Source organism: Bos javanicus, chromosome 9 (genome assembly GCF_032452875.1).
Source record: "Bos javanicus breed banteng chromosome 9, ARS-OSU_banteng_1.0, whole genome shotgun sequence".
In the NCBI taxonomy this organism is placed as follows: Eukaryota; Metazoa; Chordata; class Mammalia; order Artiodactyla; family Bovidae; genus Bos; species Bos javanicus.
In genome coordinates this window covers 100,556,206-100,572,883 of record NC_083876.1, presented here as the reverse complement: position 1 = coordinate 100,572,883, position 16,678 = coordinate 100,556,206, and the positions used below count along the sequence as shown (strand labels likewise).

Below are 16,678 nucleotides of genomic sequence, written 5' to 3'. Positions count from 1 at the left end.
CAGGAGGAGAAGGGGACAACAGAGGATGAGATGGTTGGATGGCATCACTGTCTCGATGGACATGGGTTTGGGTGGACTCCAGGAGTCAGTGATGGACAGGGAGGCCTGGTGTGCTGCGGGTTCATGGGGTCGCAAAGAGTCGGACACGACTGAGCGACTGAACTGAACTGAACAAGGATTTCTCACCCTGATGGAAGAATCACCCGCTTTCCCAAGGAATACTGGCTGGAAGCTTGCCAGCAGAGGCTGTGTTTTCCATATGGCAAAAGGAAAAAAGCTTCAGGCACTCCAACGTGAGTTTTGTGGAACTCAAAGCAAAATTTCTTACAAAGCACAGTATTCATTTTAGCTAAATTCCATTTCGCAGCTTTTGCGGCTAGTTACTAACTATAGCCATAGAAACCTTGGAAGTCTATGTGGAGGACCAGTTCTCAGCACCTTGGCTTCTGCAGAGACTGAGTGGCAGAATATCTCCTGTATAGCTGAATGCATCAATCTGCTATAAGAACATGTTTCAAGCTATTTACATACTGGAAAATGGTGGCTAAAGACTGATTTTTGTTTGCTTGTGCTAAGAATGAACCCCATAATCTTAACGATAGACACACAAACCATCTGTCTGTTACAGTTTGTTCCTTATCGGTGATAATAAAATGATATTGGTGATATATAGAAGAACACAGATCCTATTAATCACGATGATAGTGATTAAACACACTATCAAGCCATTATGATATTTTTAAAATGGGAACCGAACACATTCTTCTTTCACAAGATTCTGAATTGTTACCTGTTGTTTAAGACCATTCTTGGCAACCACAGCTCTGTTTTAGAGAGTGTAGATGCTGAAAAATATTAACAGCAGAGAAACTGTATGAAGCTGCTGATCTTAGTGTCGTTTGTTCTTGGCAACAGAAGCGAAGGACCAGAAAGGAGTGCTCAGTCGCTCAGTCGTGTCTGACTCTCTGTGACCCCCTGGACTGTAAGCCGCCAGGCTCCTCTGTCCATGGGATTCTCCAGGCAAGAATACTGGAGTGGGGTGCCATTCCCTTCTCCAGGGGATCTTCCTGACCCAGGGATTGAATCTGCGTCTCTTTAGTCTCCTGCACTGGCAGGCAGATTGTTCACCACAGGTGATGCCTGGGAAGCCCTGTCGCAGAATCAGAGGTGAATTAAAGTCCATTGTTTTGGGCACATTTCTTTTTTCTATGAAGCAAGAATATAGTAATGATCTAGTCAAAGAACAGTTGTGCGTAAAGTCCAGTTTCTCCTAGATCATAGTTTATTACATTAAAGATGGCAACAGAATCATAGTGTGTTTTATTTGGGCTTCCCAGGTAGGGGTTCTCTGGTGGCTCAGATGGTAAAGAATCTGCTTGCAATGCAGGAGACTTGTGTTCCATCTCTGGGTTGGAAAGATCCCCTGGAGAAGGGTATGGCAATCTACTCCAGTATTCTTGACTGGAGAGTTCCATGGACACAGGAGCCTGGCAGGCCTATAGTCCGTGGGGTCACACAGAGTTGGACATGACTGAGCACACATTTTTGCCATAGACATTATCACTGTTTTCTTGTATATTGCTTTCTCCCCACTGGGATTTCAATTCCGTGAGTGACAGAGCCTGGTCAGATACCTACACAACAGTGGTGCTTGACACCTTGCTGAGGAAGTATTTGTTTAAAAAGACTTATTTACATAATGACATTCAGAAATCCATCTACTGGGTAAAGCACTTGGATACATCTTTTGTTTCTTTAACCTCTTTATTCATCTGCTCGGGATGGCTTAATTTTTTTCTGTTAACAGTCTTAGACATATCAGAAATGTTTACTACAAGAGTGATTTGAAGACATCTTATCTCATGGAGTCATTTTCCTAAAGTAATTTATCATCATGAAAAGCCCTTTCATCTCTTGGACTTTTTTGCCCTAAATTACATTAGTTAAAATAATCCTTTGAAAACTTAAGTATTCTTTAGGAAAGTTAGTTTTTAAAAGGTCCTTCTAGTCAAGGCTGTGGTTTTTCCAGTAGTCATGTATGGATGTGAGAGTTGGACTATAAAGAAAGCTGAGCGCTGAAGAATTGATGCTTTCGAAGTGTGGTGTTGGAGAAGACTCTTGAGAGTCCCTTGGACTGCAAGGAGATCCAACCAGTCCATCCTAAAGGAGATCAGTCCTGGGTGTTCATTGGAAGGACTGATGTTGAAGCTGAAACTCCAGTACTCTGGCCACCTGATGGGAAGAGCTGACTCATTGGAAAAGACCCTGATGCTGGAAAAGATTGAAGGCAGGGAGGGGGCGACAGAGGATGAGATGGCTGGACGGCATCACTGACTCGATGGACATGAGTTTGAGGAGCTCCACGAGTTGGTGACGGACAGGGAGGCCTGGTGCGCTGCAGGCCATGGGGTCGCAGAGTCAGACACGACGGAGTGACTGAGCTGAACTGAACTGTCCTCGTGTTGAACTGGTGATATGTTTTCAAAAGAATGTCTCCCTCATTTGTAGCATGCTCACTTTCACCACTTTTAACATGAACTTCCTGCCTTGCCCGAGTGTAACCTGCAGTCGTTCTGTCCTCTCGTCCTGGTTGCTGCTCTTCGGCCTCCAGGTTTCTCCATCCTTTGTGGCTTTTTGTAAGATGCTTCCTCTGAGCTCCTGAAGGCTGCTGTGGAGGACTCTGAACCAGCTTCTCGTGCAGCCTTCCCTGTGCACTCAGTTAAGTGCAGGACAAGCTAGGCAGCTTCCCCTTGGTGTCAGGATGAATATCTGCTAATCCCTTGCTTGCTGTTAAGGACTTTTAAACTTTATTTGCAAAGAGTCAGTGGCACCTTCTTTCCCAGCTCTTCTTATCCTGCAGTGCCTCTGAGGCCCACAGGTTTCCTTAACTGTTCATTGTGACTGCCCATGCTTAGTTAGAATTTTCCTGCCTGTGGTGTTTGTATGAAATAAATGACCTTTATTTATAACTTATTTTCCCCTAAAATACCCAAATCATTTTGATAACTTTATTCTTAATATGTAACATTGAAAAAGGTTTGCCACTTTCTTGTAAAGTTAAACATACATGTACTTTTTGACCCAGGAATAGCCCTCTTAAGTATTTGCCTAGTATAATTTTGTTTCTATATTTTTCTGAGAACTATGCTTTAAGTTTTAAAAATCTTATTTTTTATTGAAGTATAGTTGCTACACAATATAAGTTACAGGTATACAATTTAGTGATTAACATTTTTTAAAGTGGGAGAAGGCAACGGCACCCCACTCCAGTACTCTTGCCTGGAGAATCCCATGGATAGAGGAGCCTGGTGGGCTGCAGTCCATGGGGTCGCTGAGGGTCGGACACGACTGAGTGACTTCCCTTTCACTTTTCACTTTCATGCATTGGAGAAGGAAATGGCAACCCACTCCAGTGTTCTTGCCTGGAGAATCCCAGGGCCCGGGGAGCCTGGTGGGCTGCCGTCTATGGGGTTGCACAGAGTCGGACACGACTGAGGCGACTTAGCAGCAGCAGCAGCAGCTTTTAAAGATGATGCTCCATGTAGAGTTATTATAAATGTTGGCTCTGTTCTCCATGCTGTGCAGCGCATTCTGTAGCTTACTTTATGTGTGATGGTCTGTACCTCTTAACCGTCCAGCCCAGTGCTGCCCTTTCTTGTTCCCCTCTCTGGACTGGTGACCACTGGTTTTTTCTCTGTTCTTGCGAGCCTGCTTCTCTTTTGCTTTATTCACTGGTGAGTTGTAGTTTTTTTGATTCCACATATAAGCGGTGTCACACAGGATTTGTCTTTCTGACTCATTTCACTCAGCATAATGTCCTCCAGGGCCATCCTTGTTGATGCAGGTGGCAATTTTTCCTCTTTTATGGCTGAGTAGTATCCCATTATATCTCACATCTTTACCCGTTCATCTGGTGATGGGCACCTAGGTTGCTTCCATATCTTGGCAATTGTAAATAAAGCTGCTGTGAACTTTGGGTGCACGTGTCTGTTTTAATTCGTGTTTCTGGATTTTTTGGATATATACTCAGGAATGGAATTGCTGGGTCATAACATAGTTCTATTTTTAGGTTGATTTTTTATTTTTTGTTTTTGAGAAACCTCTTATTTTCCACAGTGGCTGTACCAATTTACATTCCCACCAGCAGTGCACAAGAGTTCCCTTTTAACCAACATTTATTATTTGTGTTCTTTTTTATGGTAGCCATTCTGACAAGTATGAGGTGATATCTCATCGTGGTTTTGATTTTCATTTCCCTAATGATTAGTGATGTTGAGTATTGTTGGACAAATGTCTACTTCATTCTTCTGCTCATTTTTAAATCAGTTTCTTTGTTTTTTTTGATGTTGAATTGGTGAGCTCTTTATATATGTTGGATGTTAGCTCCTTGTCAATCATTATTTGCAGCTGTCTTTTCCCGCTCAGTAGGTTGTCTTTTCGTTTTGTTAATGATTTCCTTTGCTGTGCGAAAGCTTTTAAGTTTAATTAGGTCCTTTAAAAAATTTTTTTTTTGCTCTTATTTTCTTTACTCTAGGAGACAGATCTAAAAATCATTGCTGCAATTTGTGTAAGAGTGTTCTCCCGACGTTTTCCTCCAGGAGTTTTCTGGTATCTGGTCTTACATGTAGGCCTGTCATCCATCCTGAGTGTATGTTTGCATGTGGTGCTGGACAGTGTTCTGGTTTCACCTTTTACACGTGGCTGTCCAGTGTCCACAGCACCACTCATTGGAGAGACTGTCTTTTCTCTATTGGATATTCTTGCCTCCTTTGTCATAGATTAATTGCCATGTAAATATATATATATATATGTATTATATTTGTGTTGATGAGAAGCTTAGAATCAATGAGAGTAGTGGGCACATATAGCTCCAGCTCTTGGATTTTAAATATCATTTGCCACAAAAGAAACTAGGGCTTCTTTGAGAAGCAGAAATAGCTGGATCAAGGGCTAGCAAAATGTTTGATGAGAAAGTAAGAAAGTATTAAAAGAGTCAAGAAGATTTGTGAAAAGAGCATAGGAGCTATCTTGAGGGGGTTTCCATTGGTCAAGTTTGGGACAATTTGAGCATTAAAATGCATGTATCAGTATTAATATTAATTAGTTACACGGGTTGAATAAAATTAGCATCTGTGAGTCCATACTCATGTAAATGAATGAATGAGGGAGAACAGAAAGCTCTTCTCCCCAGCAGAAAGCCAAAGAGCAAATACAGGATAGACTACAGGATAGACGATGGTGTTCTAGCTCCATCACCTCACTGTACTCTTGCCCAAAATACAAAACCTCTAAATCTGATCTTGAGAAAATACCAGGCAAATAAAATTTGCCTTCAAATATTCTTCATATTCTTCAAAAACATTGAGTTCAAGAATGCAAAGAAAGGCTGTGGAGTTGTTCCACATTAAGTATACAAAAGAGACATGACAATTAACTGGCATATACGATTTGGAATTTGAACCTCAACCAGTGAGGAAGGGATAATTATAAAGACAATATTGGGACAAGCTATGAAATTTGAATATGAATTTATCTACTTTTCTGATTATGATAACTATATTGACCTATGTCTCTCACACTCTGTACAAATTCAGTGTTTGCTCTCTTATTGTTCTTTTTCTTAGGAAATATATACTAAAGGTTTCGGTTAAAGGAACATAACAACTTCTTCTCAAATATTCATAAAAATATGTATTTCTAGTTTATGTGTATATATGTGTGTGTGTATAGATGGATAGATAGATAAGACACACATGGAGAGAGATGGAAGGAGATAGAGAGAGAGGGAAGTGGGGAAGGAAGGGAAAGAATTTACCACGAGGATAAGGCAAATATGGTGGTGGTAATGTCTGACTCTTGCAGCCCCATGGACTGTAGCCTGCCAGGCTTCTCTGACCATGGGATTCCCCAGGCAAGAATACTGGAGTGGGTTGCCATTTCCTTCTCCATGGGATCTTCCTGACCCAGGAATCTAACCCAGGTCTCCCGCATTGCAGGCAGATGCTTTACCGACTGAGCTAAGGCAAATATGATCAAATGTAAATAATTGATGGTATACAGGACATTCTTGTACTATTAAAGTTGAAATTATGCCAGCAAATATGGACAACTCAGCAGTGGCGACAGGACTGGAAAAGGTCAGTTTTTATTCCAATCCCAAAGAAATGCAATGCCAAACAATGCTCAAACTACCGCACAATTGCACTCATCCCACACGCTAGTCAAGTAACGCTTAAAATTCTCCAAGCCAGGCTTCAGCAATACGTGAACCGTGAACTTCCAGATGTTCAAGCTGGTTTTAGAAAAGGCAGAGGAACCAGAGATCAAATTGCCAACATCTGATGGATCATGGAAAAAGCAAGAGAGTTCCAGAAAAACATCTATTTCTGTTTATTGACTATGCCAAAGCCTTTGACTGTGTGGATCACAATCAACTGTGGAAAATTCTTCAAGAGATGGGAATACCAGACCACCTGAGCTGCCTCTTGTGAAACCTATATGCAGGTCAAGAAGCAACAGTTAGAACTGGACATGGAACAACAGACTGGTTCCAAACAGGAAAAGGAGTACGTCAAGGCTGTATATTGTCACCCTGTTTATTTAACTTATATGCAGAGTACATCATGAGAAACTCTGGGCTGGAAGAAGCACAAGCTGGAATCAAGATTGCTGGGAGAAATATCAATAACCTCAGATATGCAGATGACACCACCCTTATGGCAGAAAGTGAAGAAGAACTAAAGAGCCTCTTGATAAAAGTGAAAGAGGAGAGTGAAAAAGTTGGCTTAAAGGTCAACATTTAGAAAACTTAGATCATGGTATATGGTCCCATCACTTCATGGGAAATAGGGAAACAGTGGAAACAGTGTCAGACTTTATTTTTTGGGGCTCCAAAACCACTGCAGATGGTGATTGCAGCTACGAAATTAAAAGACTCTTGCTCCTTGGAAGGAAAGTTATGACCAACCTAGGCAGCATATTAAAAAGCAGAGACATTGCTTTGCCAACAAAGGTCTGTCTAGTCAAGGCTATGGTTTTCCCAGTGGTCATGTATGGATGTGAGAGTTGGACTATAAAGAAAGCTGAGCACCGAAGAATTGATGCTTTTGAACTGTAGTGTTGGAGAAGACTCTTGAGAGTCCCTTGGACTGCAAGGAGATCCAACCAGTCCATCCTAAAGGAGATCAGTCCTGGGTGTTCATTGGAAGGACTGATGCTGAAGCTGAAACTCCAATATTTGGCCACCTGATGCAAAGAGCTGACTCATCAAAGAAAAGACCTTGATGCTGGGAAAGATTGAAGGCAAGAGGAGAAGGGGACGACAGGATGAGATGGTTGGATGGCATCATCGAGTCAATGCACATGAGTTTGGGTGGACTCCGGGAGTTGGTGATGGACAGGGAGGCCTGGTGTGCTGCGGTTCATGGGTTCGCAAAGAGTCGGACACGACTCAGCGACTGAACTGAACTGAACTGATTCAGTCAGTACTATTATTGTTGCTCAGTCATGTTCAACTTTTGCGACCCCATGGACTGCAGCACGCCAGTCTTCCCTGTCCATCACCAACTCCTGGAGCTTGCTCAAACTCATGTCCATCGAGTCGGTGATGCCATCCAACTATCTCATCCTCTGTTGCCCCCTTCTCCCCCTGCCTTCAATCTTTCCCTGCATCAGGGTCTTTTCCAATGACTTGGCTCTTCGCATCAGGTGGCTAAAGTATTGTAGCTTCAGCATCAGTCCTTCAGTGAATGTTCAGGGTTGATTTCGTTTAGGACTGATGGGTCTGATCTCCTTGCAGTCCAGGACACTCTCAAGAATCTTCTCCAGAATCCTTGTGTCATGTAAAATTTTATTTCTCTCTGGGTGACAGAGTGGCTATTCCCTGGTCCCCAAGTTGTGTTCCAGATGCCCTCAGGCACCACAGCAAACTCACAGGGATGATTCAGGACATGGTGCAGTTTCACGGGAAGCAACACCATCTGTCAGAGCTTGATGGAGTTCACAATTTCAGTGCCTGGCTGACATAGTTCCCTGTTTTAATGTTAGATCACCACAGTCCTGTCAATGGAGTCATATCTCTGCAAATCCTTTGTGTGTGTGTGTGGTTTCTCTAATGAAAAGCAAGTACTGCTTGAAAACCAACGTGGAACAGACAATGAGGGTGACTGTGTCCAGTTTGATTCTAAGGTTTCCACTGCCCAGTTCATTGTAGCTTCGAGTTCTGACTCCTCTTGATTGAGAAATGTCTGTGATACTCAGTGCATGCTTTATATGGGTTCTTTTAATAAAGGCAGTGGTGAGAGGACTTGGCGGAGTTGAAATGCTGTGCAAATACAAGTTCTTAACAACTTCACTAATATACTGTTGTAGTTTCCTATTAGTCAAGACATAGAACTGAAAGTTTATTCAACTGAATTGAATTGATCCCTGGGTAAACTTTCTTCATCATGTTTCTGTAAGAGAAGTGCCTTAGCTGACTTTGATCCCCACTTGCTTCCTCTGCTTTTCCTCTAGTAATAGTACTAATGACTAGCAAAATGGCCATAAGCCTGAGGCCAAATAATTGTTATTATTATTCATATTTATATATATTTTAACATTTTTAGTATATTGTGACTTGAATGATCCACTAACTGTTAAGGTGTGTGTATTAGTCGTTCAGTCATGTCCAAGTCTTTGCGACCCCATGGACTGTAGCCCACCAGGCTCCTCTGGCCATGGGATTCTCCAGGCAAGAATACTGGAGTGGGTTGCCATTCCCTTCTCCAAGGGATCTTCCCAAACCAGGGATTGAACCCAGGTCTCCTGCATTGCAGGCAGATTCTTTACCATCTGAACCTTTGATATTTGAGAGGTAATATTATGTTAGCATAAATTAGTAATCATAGTTAAATATTTTGCTTTTATGGTATTTATGCAATTATTGCTAATCAAAGGAAACAGGGTCTGCTAAAAGTAACCCATGTATTATTTTCAAGATTAGAATTTGAAGTTTAATATAAACAGCAACAAAATTTGAGGTCATAGATTGCCACAGAAGGTTACTGTTGAAAGATATCTTAAATACAGTCTATTTCAACGTTCTTATTACGCAAATGATAAAAATGAAAGCTCGGAGACTTGAAAGGAAACCTCATGATAAAGTGTCCATAACCCCAAGTATCTCCTTGTTCTCGCTTGTGTGTGACGACCCATTTCCTGTCCCAAAGAGATGGAGAGCAGCTGGCCACTGATCTCAGCACTGCATTCCGGTCACGTTGAAGGGCCTGTTCTCAGAATTACATCGTCAGGGAAAAGTCAGTCTGCTATCATTTTTACAGGGACTCCTCTACTGAGTGACTAAAAACCCTCCTTGAGGCAGGAGGTCGCCCTGTCTCTTTCAGTTGCAGGGACACTGTGGTCAGGTGCTTGGTGCGGGTTGAAGCCCTCTGCTGGCCAGCTCATTCTGATCTCAGCTTCAGTTCTGTCCACTATGCTAACAGCACCCGCCTTGTCTCTGGTTAGTATGTGTGGCCTCCTGTCCCCTGTGAGGCCAGGATCCCATATACTCAGTGAATCAGTAAAACCCTATGAACCGCAGTGGTTCCCAGAGTCACCCGTGGCCCACATCCCCGAGCTCTGCACACAGGCCGACGGCCTGGGGAATGCACTTGTCATGGCCTTGAGGAAGGGAGCGTCCATCGGATATAGCTAAGGGGCGGGTCACTGGGTCTGACAGGAAGAATCCCCGCTAGCCTTCCAGTCTCACCGAGATTAGAATATATACAGGGGAGGTTCTGATTTTCAGCTGCATTAAATATCATCCATCGAGGGGGAGGAGGTGGTGCCGATTCCAGCTGTCCCGAGTGCAAGCCCACTGAGCCCGGTGCTTCTGTTTACTGCACCCCTCCTCCATCTGCCTTATCCAGGGTTATCTGTATTCTACCCGACCCTAGCCCCCGTGAGGTCCATCTTCATTTGTTTCCCAGGTTTCTACGTGTGAATGAAGTTGCTGAGTCGTGTCCAACTCTTTGCAACCCCATGGGCTGTAGCCTACCATGCTCCTCCGTCCATGGGATTCTCCAGGCAAGAATACTGGAGTAGGGTGCCATTTTCTTCTCCAGGGGGTCTTCGTGACCCAGGGATTGAACCCGGCTCTCCTGCATTGCAGGCAGACGCTTTACCCTCTGAGCCACCAAGGAAGCCCAGGTTTGTATGGGTTAGCTGAATCTCATCTGTCTCATCTCTTGACAGTTTATCCTTGAACTTCATTTTCTGGGGTCTGCCTGGACTTAAGTCTGTTAATGGGTCAGTAGCAGAGAGAGGTGGTGGGCGACCAGCATCCTTCTACAAGGCAGCCAGCGGTGCTAGGCAGCCCCACCCTTCACGGTTCTAGGCTTCACCGGAGCCTGTCCGTGTCTCTCGTGTCCCTGGATCCTTCCGTCCCTGACCATCCCGTTTAAAAAGCCGTCCTTTCCTCCAAAGCTGATTACCGTCAGCCTTCCCGGATCTCCTGTCTGCGTCGTGCCCATCACCTTCCATCACACTGTATAGCTTGCTTACTTATTCTCTTCCGGCTAGAGTGTAAGTTCCTTGAGGACTGGAATTCTATCTTGTCCAGGCGCTAGCGTTTCTCGTGTTGGGAAGAGCGCCTGTATAGGTAGTGGATCGCCGGCTCTGGCAGTGCGTGTTTGTGGAGCGACTGACTGATCTCCTCATCCGTTCTTTTGTGTATTCATCCTGCAGAGGGATGGGTGCAGGGCTCAGCAGTAACAACCAGCGGTAGGGCTTTCGGAGTGAAAGATGGCCGAGTGGCCTAGTGAGTGCGTGAAAGAGAGAGACGGCCTGATATGGTTTCCGCAGCAGACAATCACCATGTTTTGCAGAGCTCAGAGACCACCCTGGGAGAAGCCTTTAGGCTAAGTGCACTGGGGAGCCCCAGGAGTCTGTTGAGCCTCAGAGTGTGACAATTTTATTTTAAAGTTCACCATGTCCGTGGTTTGGAGAGGAGGCTTGGGAAGGATGCTCGGTGGCACGAAGCTCACCAGAAGATGGGTTTTCAGTCCTTTGAAGAAGACACTCCACCGTCTTCCCAGACCTTTGTCCACCGGCTCCTGCCCTGGCGCCCCAGTGCGGCCAGCACCACGGGCCTGCTGTGGAGCTGCTGCTCTCACAGGGATGGCTCCCGAGAGAGCCTCCCCTTCCTGTTCTCGTGGCAGAGTTGAGATCAGACTTGGGTCCAGGGGTCACTCCATGGGCCCCAGTGAGTGGAGAGTAATAAACAAGCACCATTTCACCCAGCGCAGGGCATCTTAGGACGTTTCAGTCAGTTAACACATTTCCAAACTGTCTTTACTGATCCAGCTTGCCTGACCACGTTGTATTTAAAACTTCAGAAACTTGTAACGTTCTATATTTTAAAATAAATATTCATGGAGTCTACAGATATCCTAAGTTGTAGCAGTTTTAACTTTCAATCTATTTTTATGGTATGTTATAATTAAGTCATGCTCTATAAAAACATCATGAACAGCTAATATATAATATAAAGCCATGTGTATTAATTGCATATGTGACAAACTAAGGAATTTTTATTTTTTATATTTAATTATGCCTTTCTTTTTTTATTCAAAGTATCAAGATACAAATATGCAAGGAGTTGTGTATGAACTAAATAGCTATATAGAACAACGGTTGGATACAGGAGGAGACAACCAGCTACTCCTCTATGAACTGAGCAGCATCATCAAAATCGGTAAGGAATGTTTTATGTTCCTCCTAGTAGAAAGATTATACCAAAGTAAATTAAATTACGCTCTCTTCAGTGATGTCATGCAGGCATATACATCATTCTTTCTGGTTGATGCTTATATTATATTGGTTATTCAGTATTGTCATTTGTCTATTTTTAAATGCTTTAAAATTAAATGTCTCAAATTTTAAAAAATATTTTCTAATAATTCTAATATTTAAACTTTGACCAATATATTATTACATAGTACATTGCTGTGTACCTTTGAGAATGTCACATCTTAAAAACAGAAATAGCTAATGAAAAGAAATGAAAATACTCTAAGTATGTAATTCAGTAAAGCCATAAATTATTTAGTTCAGTTTACTGTATGAAAATTATGCTAACAAATGCATTCGAAAGACTCATATTTGAAGTCTCACCTTAGAGAATTCATGCATGTTGTATTCTCCCATTGAGATTAGTTTCTTCCTTTTTTGTTACTTTGGCAGCCACAAAAGCTGACGGATTTGCACTGTATTTCCTTGGAGAGTGCAATAACGTAAGTATGTAAATTTAGACTTAGGTGTTCTAGATGAGAGGATGTTACAAGCTTTAACTTATGTTGCAGACGGCAAATGCATCGTCATTAAGTGCTTCCACCAGCGTTTCCTGTTTTGTTTGTGTGCGTGGTGGTTACCCGTTGAGTTTACCAACATGGTGACGTTTAGTCGTGAAAATCTTAACTTTTTTTTTTATTGTTTTGGTTTGGTTTGTGGTGTGCTATTTCATGAATGGCGTTTCTAGACTCACTGTTCTGTGCAGGAGTTATTTCATCACTGTGGGCTGGGGTGTCGGGTCGGGGGCAGTCTGTGCCCTTTTTCTACACGCAATCTGCAGCAGAAGCAAATGAGAGCAGAAGTTTTATGTGATGTTTGTAGACTTTGTAAAGCTAACTCTGAAAAGTGCCGGACGGAGCTGCTGCGTATAGATTCCTGAGCTGTGGGGTGGTGCCTCGGGCTGCTCTGTGGTTGGAGCTGCTTAGGGGTGCCCGGTCCACCCGTCAGCAGAACAGGCTGGACCCTGTGTTTCTGGATCGACTCACTTACAGCACCGTCTGCCGTCAAGTGCAGCTCGCTTAGGCACTTTCAAAACTATTTCAGGACTTTCAGTTATTGGCATCTGATTTTTTGTTATGGTATTAACACATATGTAACATTTTAGAAAAATACTCTGAACCAGCAACACTTCTCTTCATAGGTTAAGTGAATAAAACTCAGTTATAACATTATTTTGCAAACTTTACTCTGTATTGCTTGTGTGTTAGGCATTGTTATTTGAGATTTGGTATGTATTTTTGCAGTGTGATACTTGTTTTGTAAGTAAGCAAAATGTATGCTATTTATATTATATAAAATGTTAACAGGAATAGAGACACAGTATTCTGATATTTTTAGCAGTATTCATGAATAGTAGAGTAGTCCAAACCATGAAAGTCATTGCACAAAAAGTCCTTATTGGCTGGGTGCCCCTACTCATAACTGACCTCTTCACTTGCACAACCGTTGCTCCCCTTATGTTGTGATGATCCGTGTTACAAGATTAAAAGCTCTTTAGGATAAGGACTGCTTCTTATTCATTTATATATTCACCTGTATTCTCTCTTATTTTCTTTCATATGAGCAGTCAGCAAGAGGGTTTATTAAGTAGAATTATTCAGATATTACTCCTACTTGTGAATGCTTTCTATTTTACATACTGGTAGTATTTTAAAATGATGAAGCTACTGAAGTAACGAATAGATTTCTGTCCTAGTCATTCTAAAAATTTTTTTTCTAAAATTTGAAATTTTTGTTTAAAAACCAAGACTTCCTTTTAAAAAAGTTAGTATATAATTTACAGTATATTTTTAACATTTTTTAAATTGAAGGATGATTGCTTTACAGAATTTTGAGATTTTCTGTCATAAATCATCAACAAGAATCAGCCATAGGCACACCCATGTCCCTCTGTCCCGGACCTCCCTCCCATCTGCCTCCCCTCCTCATCCTTCATCGGCTGCAGAGCCCCTGTTGGAGTCCCTGAGTCATACAGCAAATTCCCAATGGCTGTCTGTTTAACAAACGGTGTTGTAAGTTTCTGTTTCTCTCTCCATACCGCTCCCTTCTGCCCTCCTCCCACCTTGCCCAGAGGTCTGTTCTCTGTGTCTGTTTCTCCACTGCTGCCCTGAAGATAGACCCATCAGTGCCATCTCTCCAGATTCCACACATGTGTGTCAGTATACAATATTTTTCTTTCTCTTTCTGACTTACTTCACTCTGTATAATGGGCTCTAGTTTCATCCAGCTCATTAGAACAGATTCAAATGTGTTCCTCTTTACGGCTGAGTAATATTCCATTGTGTATATGTACCCCAGTTTCTTTATCCATCCGTCAATGGACATCTAGGTTGTAAATGTAAATGTAGCTGTAGTTGTAAATGCAGATGTAGAAAATAATTTACAATAATTTTCATGGTTTCTGGTATGCATATTATCGTGTAACTACAGTAGTCCACGTCTTATGACTCTTTCCCTGATGTCTCCACACAAGCCTCAGGGATGGTCCACAGCAGCTGTGTTTGTATTGTGACCCTTGACCTTCAGTCACAGATGTTTATGACCCAAACTGAGACCAGTAGATTCCCTGCTGATACCTGGGTTGTGGACTCAGCGTTTTGGCTGTTCTACCTGGAAAGAAATGATATGAACCCTAGGCCGAGGCGAGGCTGCCCCGTGGTCTGGCCCTCCTCTGCTCTGTGTGGAGGAGAATGGGAAGGTGGGGAGAGCTTGTCTGCGGAGGTGGAAAGGGCAGACGACTGGGAGCCTGGTCTGCTGTGCAGGAGCCTCTAACAGGGTCTGGCTCGGAGCTGAGGTTTAGGTTCCCAGACCGCCTGCTCTTAACCACTTGGCTATACTTCTGTACTCTGTTGTTGCAGACTTCTGCCTGATTATGATTTAGAAAAAGCTTTTGCAACTCGAATATCCCAAATGAAATTCTGTTTTGGTTTAGTTGCTAAGCTGTGTCCGACTCTTTGCAACCCCGTGGACTGCAGCCCCCAGGCTCCTCCGTCCATGGGATTCTCCAGGCAAAAGTGCTGGAGTGGGCTGCCATTTCTTTCTCCAGAGGATCTTCCCGACCCAGGGATGGAACCTGGGTCTCCTGTGCTGGAAGTGATCTGCACTGCTGACTGAGCCCCAGGGAAGCCCCTAAAATATGATCTGCGTGTATCTAATCCTTTCACTTTTACTTATTCACTTTGTAGCTTAACTGAGGGATTGGTGATGTCTTCTCAGGCTTCGGCTGGTGCCTCCTTCTAACCCCTGAGGTCAGTTGACTGACTCTCCGTGGTTCTCTCCAGGCTGATGGAGTCTTTCCCCCTTTCTTCCCCACATCTCAGGGACAAGTGTATCCTGTTAGCGCAGCCCTAGGAGCAGCAGGGTACAGAGCGAAACGGTAGCCTTTCCTGACCTTCCTAAGTCAGGTTCCACTCTGCTATGCTTTCTTAATGTCAGATCCTTCTCCTTCGAGGCACTGAGCTGAACCTGTAATTTCGTGTTTATCTGTGCCTCGTTTGATTATTTGCGTATCCAGTTTTCTCTCCAGCATATAAGCCTCACAAAGAGGCCTTTCTCCCTGGGAGGATACTTTTAGGGGATAATGACTGGGTTCTACTCCTGTAAGTCATATTATTCCTTTGGCCCCTTTCAGTCGATATTCTTGAGGTTGTTCCTTCCCCGTTCTGTTTCTCGAGATCAGATACGTACTTGTTTTTGCCATTCACTGAAGGTACCACCAATTGAAATCTATTCTGATTAACTCGTATAGTTGAGATTTTCTTCCCGACCACTGAGTGGTATGGATTCAAGCCTCACATCCACACGATGCACAGTTATCACTTCTCAGATGAGATTTTTATTTTCTCTGCAGCAATAAATTCAAGGTACTCTGGTTTCCTTGTCATCCCCTTGCAGCTGTGGTGTCTTCACCCTTCAGACTGAGATGAGCCCATAGCCCTGGGCTGGTCCTGACCTGCCTGGGGGTCTCCTATTAGACTTCCCAGTAGAGAGGTCTCAAGCTTTACCTCTGATCTCCTGTTAGCCACGCGACTCTGCTGAGGTCAATACAGTTGACCCTCGAACAAATCCATGGGTCACTTGACTGCCGGCCCTCAGAATCCCCGAGTCCACTTCTGCACATTCAATCCCTCGTGGATGTACGTGCTGCTGTGGCCCCTGTTGAAAGAGATCCGCGTGTAAGTGGATCTGCACAGATCAAACCCATGTGCTTCAAGGGTCAACTCTGTATCTAGGCTTTAACTGATGCTCTCAAGGAAAAAAAAAAAAAAACACTGGAATTTGCTCACCTCCCAGAGTCCCTTTGTTTACTTCCTTTTAGATTTCTTTGGATCCTTCCAATCTTCTCAGCCCAGCAATGCCTTATAAAATACTTGTGAAATATTCTTTATCCAGCCTTTAAATAATTTTACAATTGTTTTTTTCAGGAGTGTCAAATTATCTAATCTGCCATATTGCTTGCAACAGATGTTGACATACTTCTAAAATGTAAGCTAACTGTATGAAATAAAGTAAAGCATTATTTTTGCATAGATGAGGAGATACATGTATATTTTCTTATATTTCTTCCTTTGTACATGAAAGACAACATATTATAGATATTTATCAATATTTTTAAAATTTGTCTCTGGATTTTGAATCATAGTTAGAAAGTATTTCTTCGTGACTCACTTTCAAAACAAAATGTATATACTTTAGTGACAAAATTATAATAATGCAACCCAAATAGACTACAATAAAAACTTTAGTCTTGATATCAATAAATATTAATACAAGGATTAAGACAGACATGGCATGGACTAAATCATTCTTACAAAAGTATTAATTTCTTTTTTCACCAATGAGAATCAGT

At 42.8% G+C, this 16,678-nt stretch overlaps 1 protein-coding gene across 5 annotated transcripts in view; it reads left to right on the top strand.

The window, feature by feature from the left end:
• Positions 1-16,678, top strand: part of PDE10A (phosphodiesterase 10A) — a 582,319-nt gene that overhangs the window by 483,696 nt on the left and 81,945 nt on the right. For all 5 annotated transcript variants that reach the window (XM_061428524.1, XM_061428522.1, XM_061428521.1 and 2 more), the window contains 2 exons: positions 11,614-11,734; positions 12,223-12,272. In XM_061428524.1, the coding sequence (XP_061284508.1) occupies positions 11,614-11,734; positions 12,223-12,272 (171 nt within the window). The remainder of the gene's footprint in view (positions 1-11,613; positions 11,735-12,222; positions 12,273-16,678) is intronic.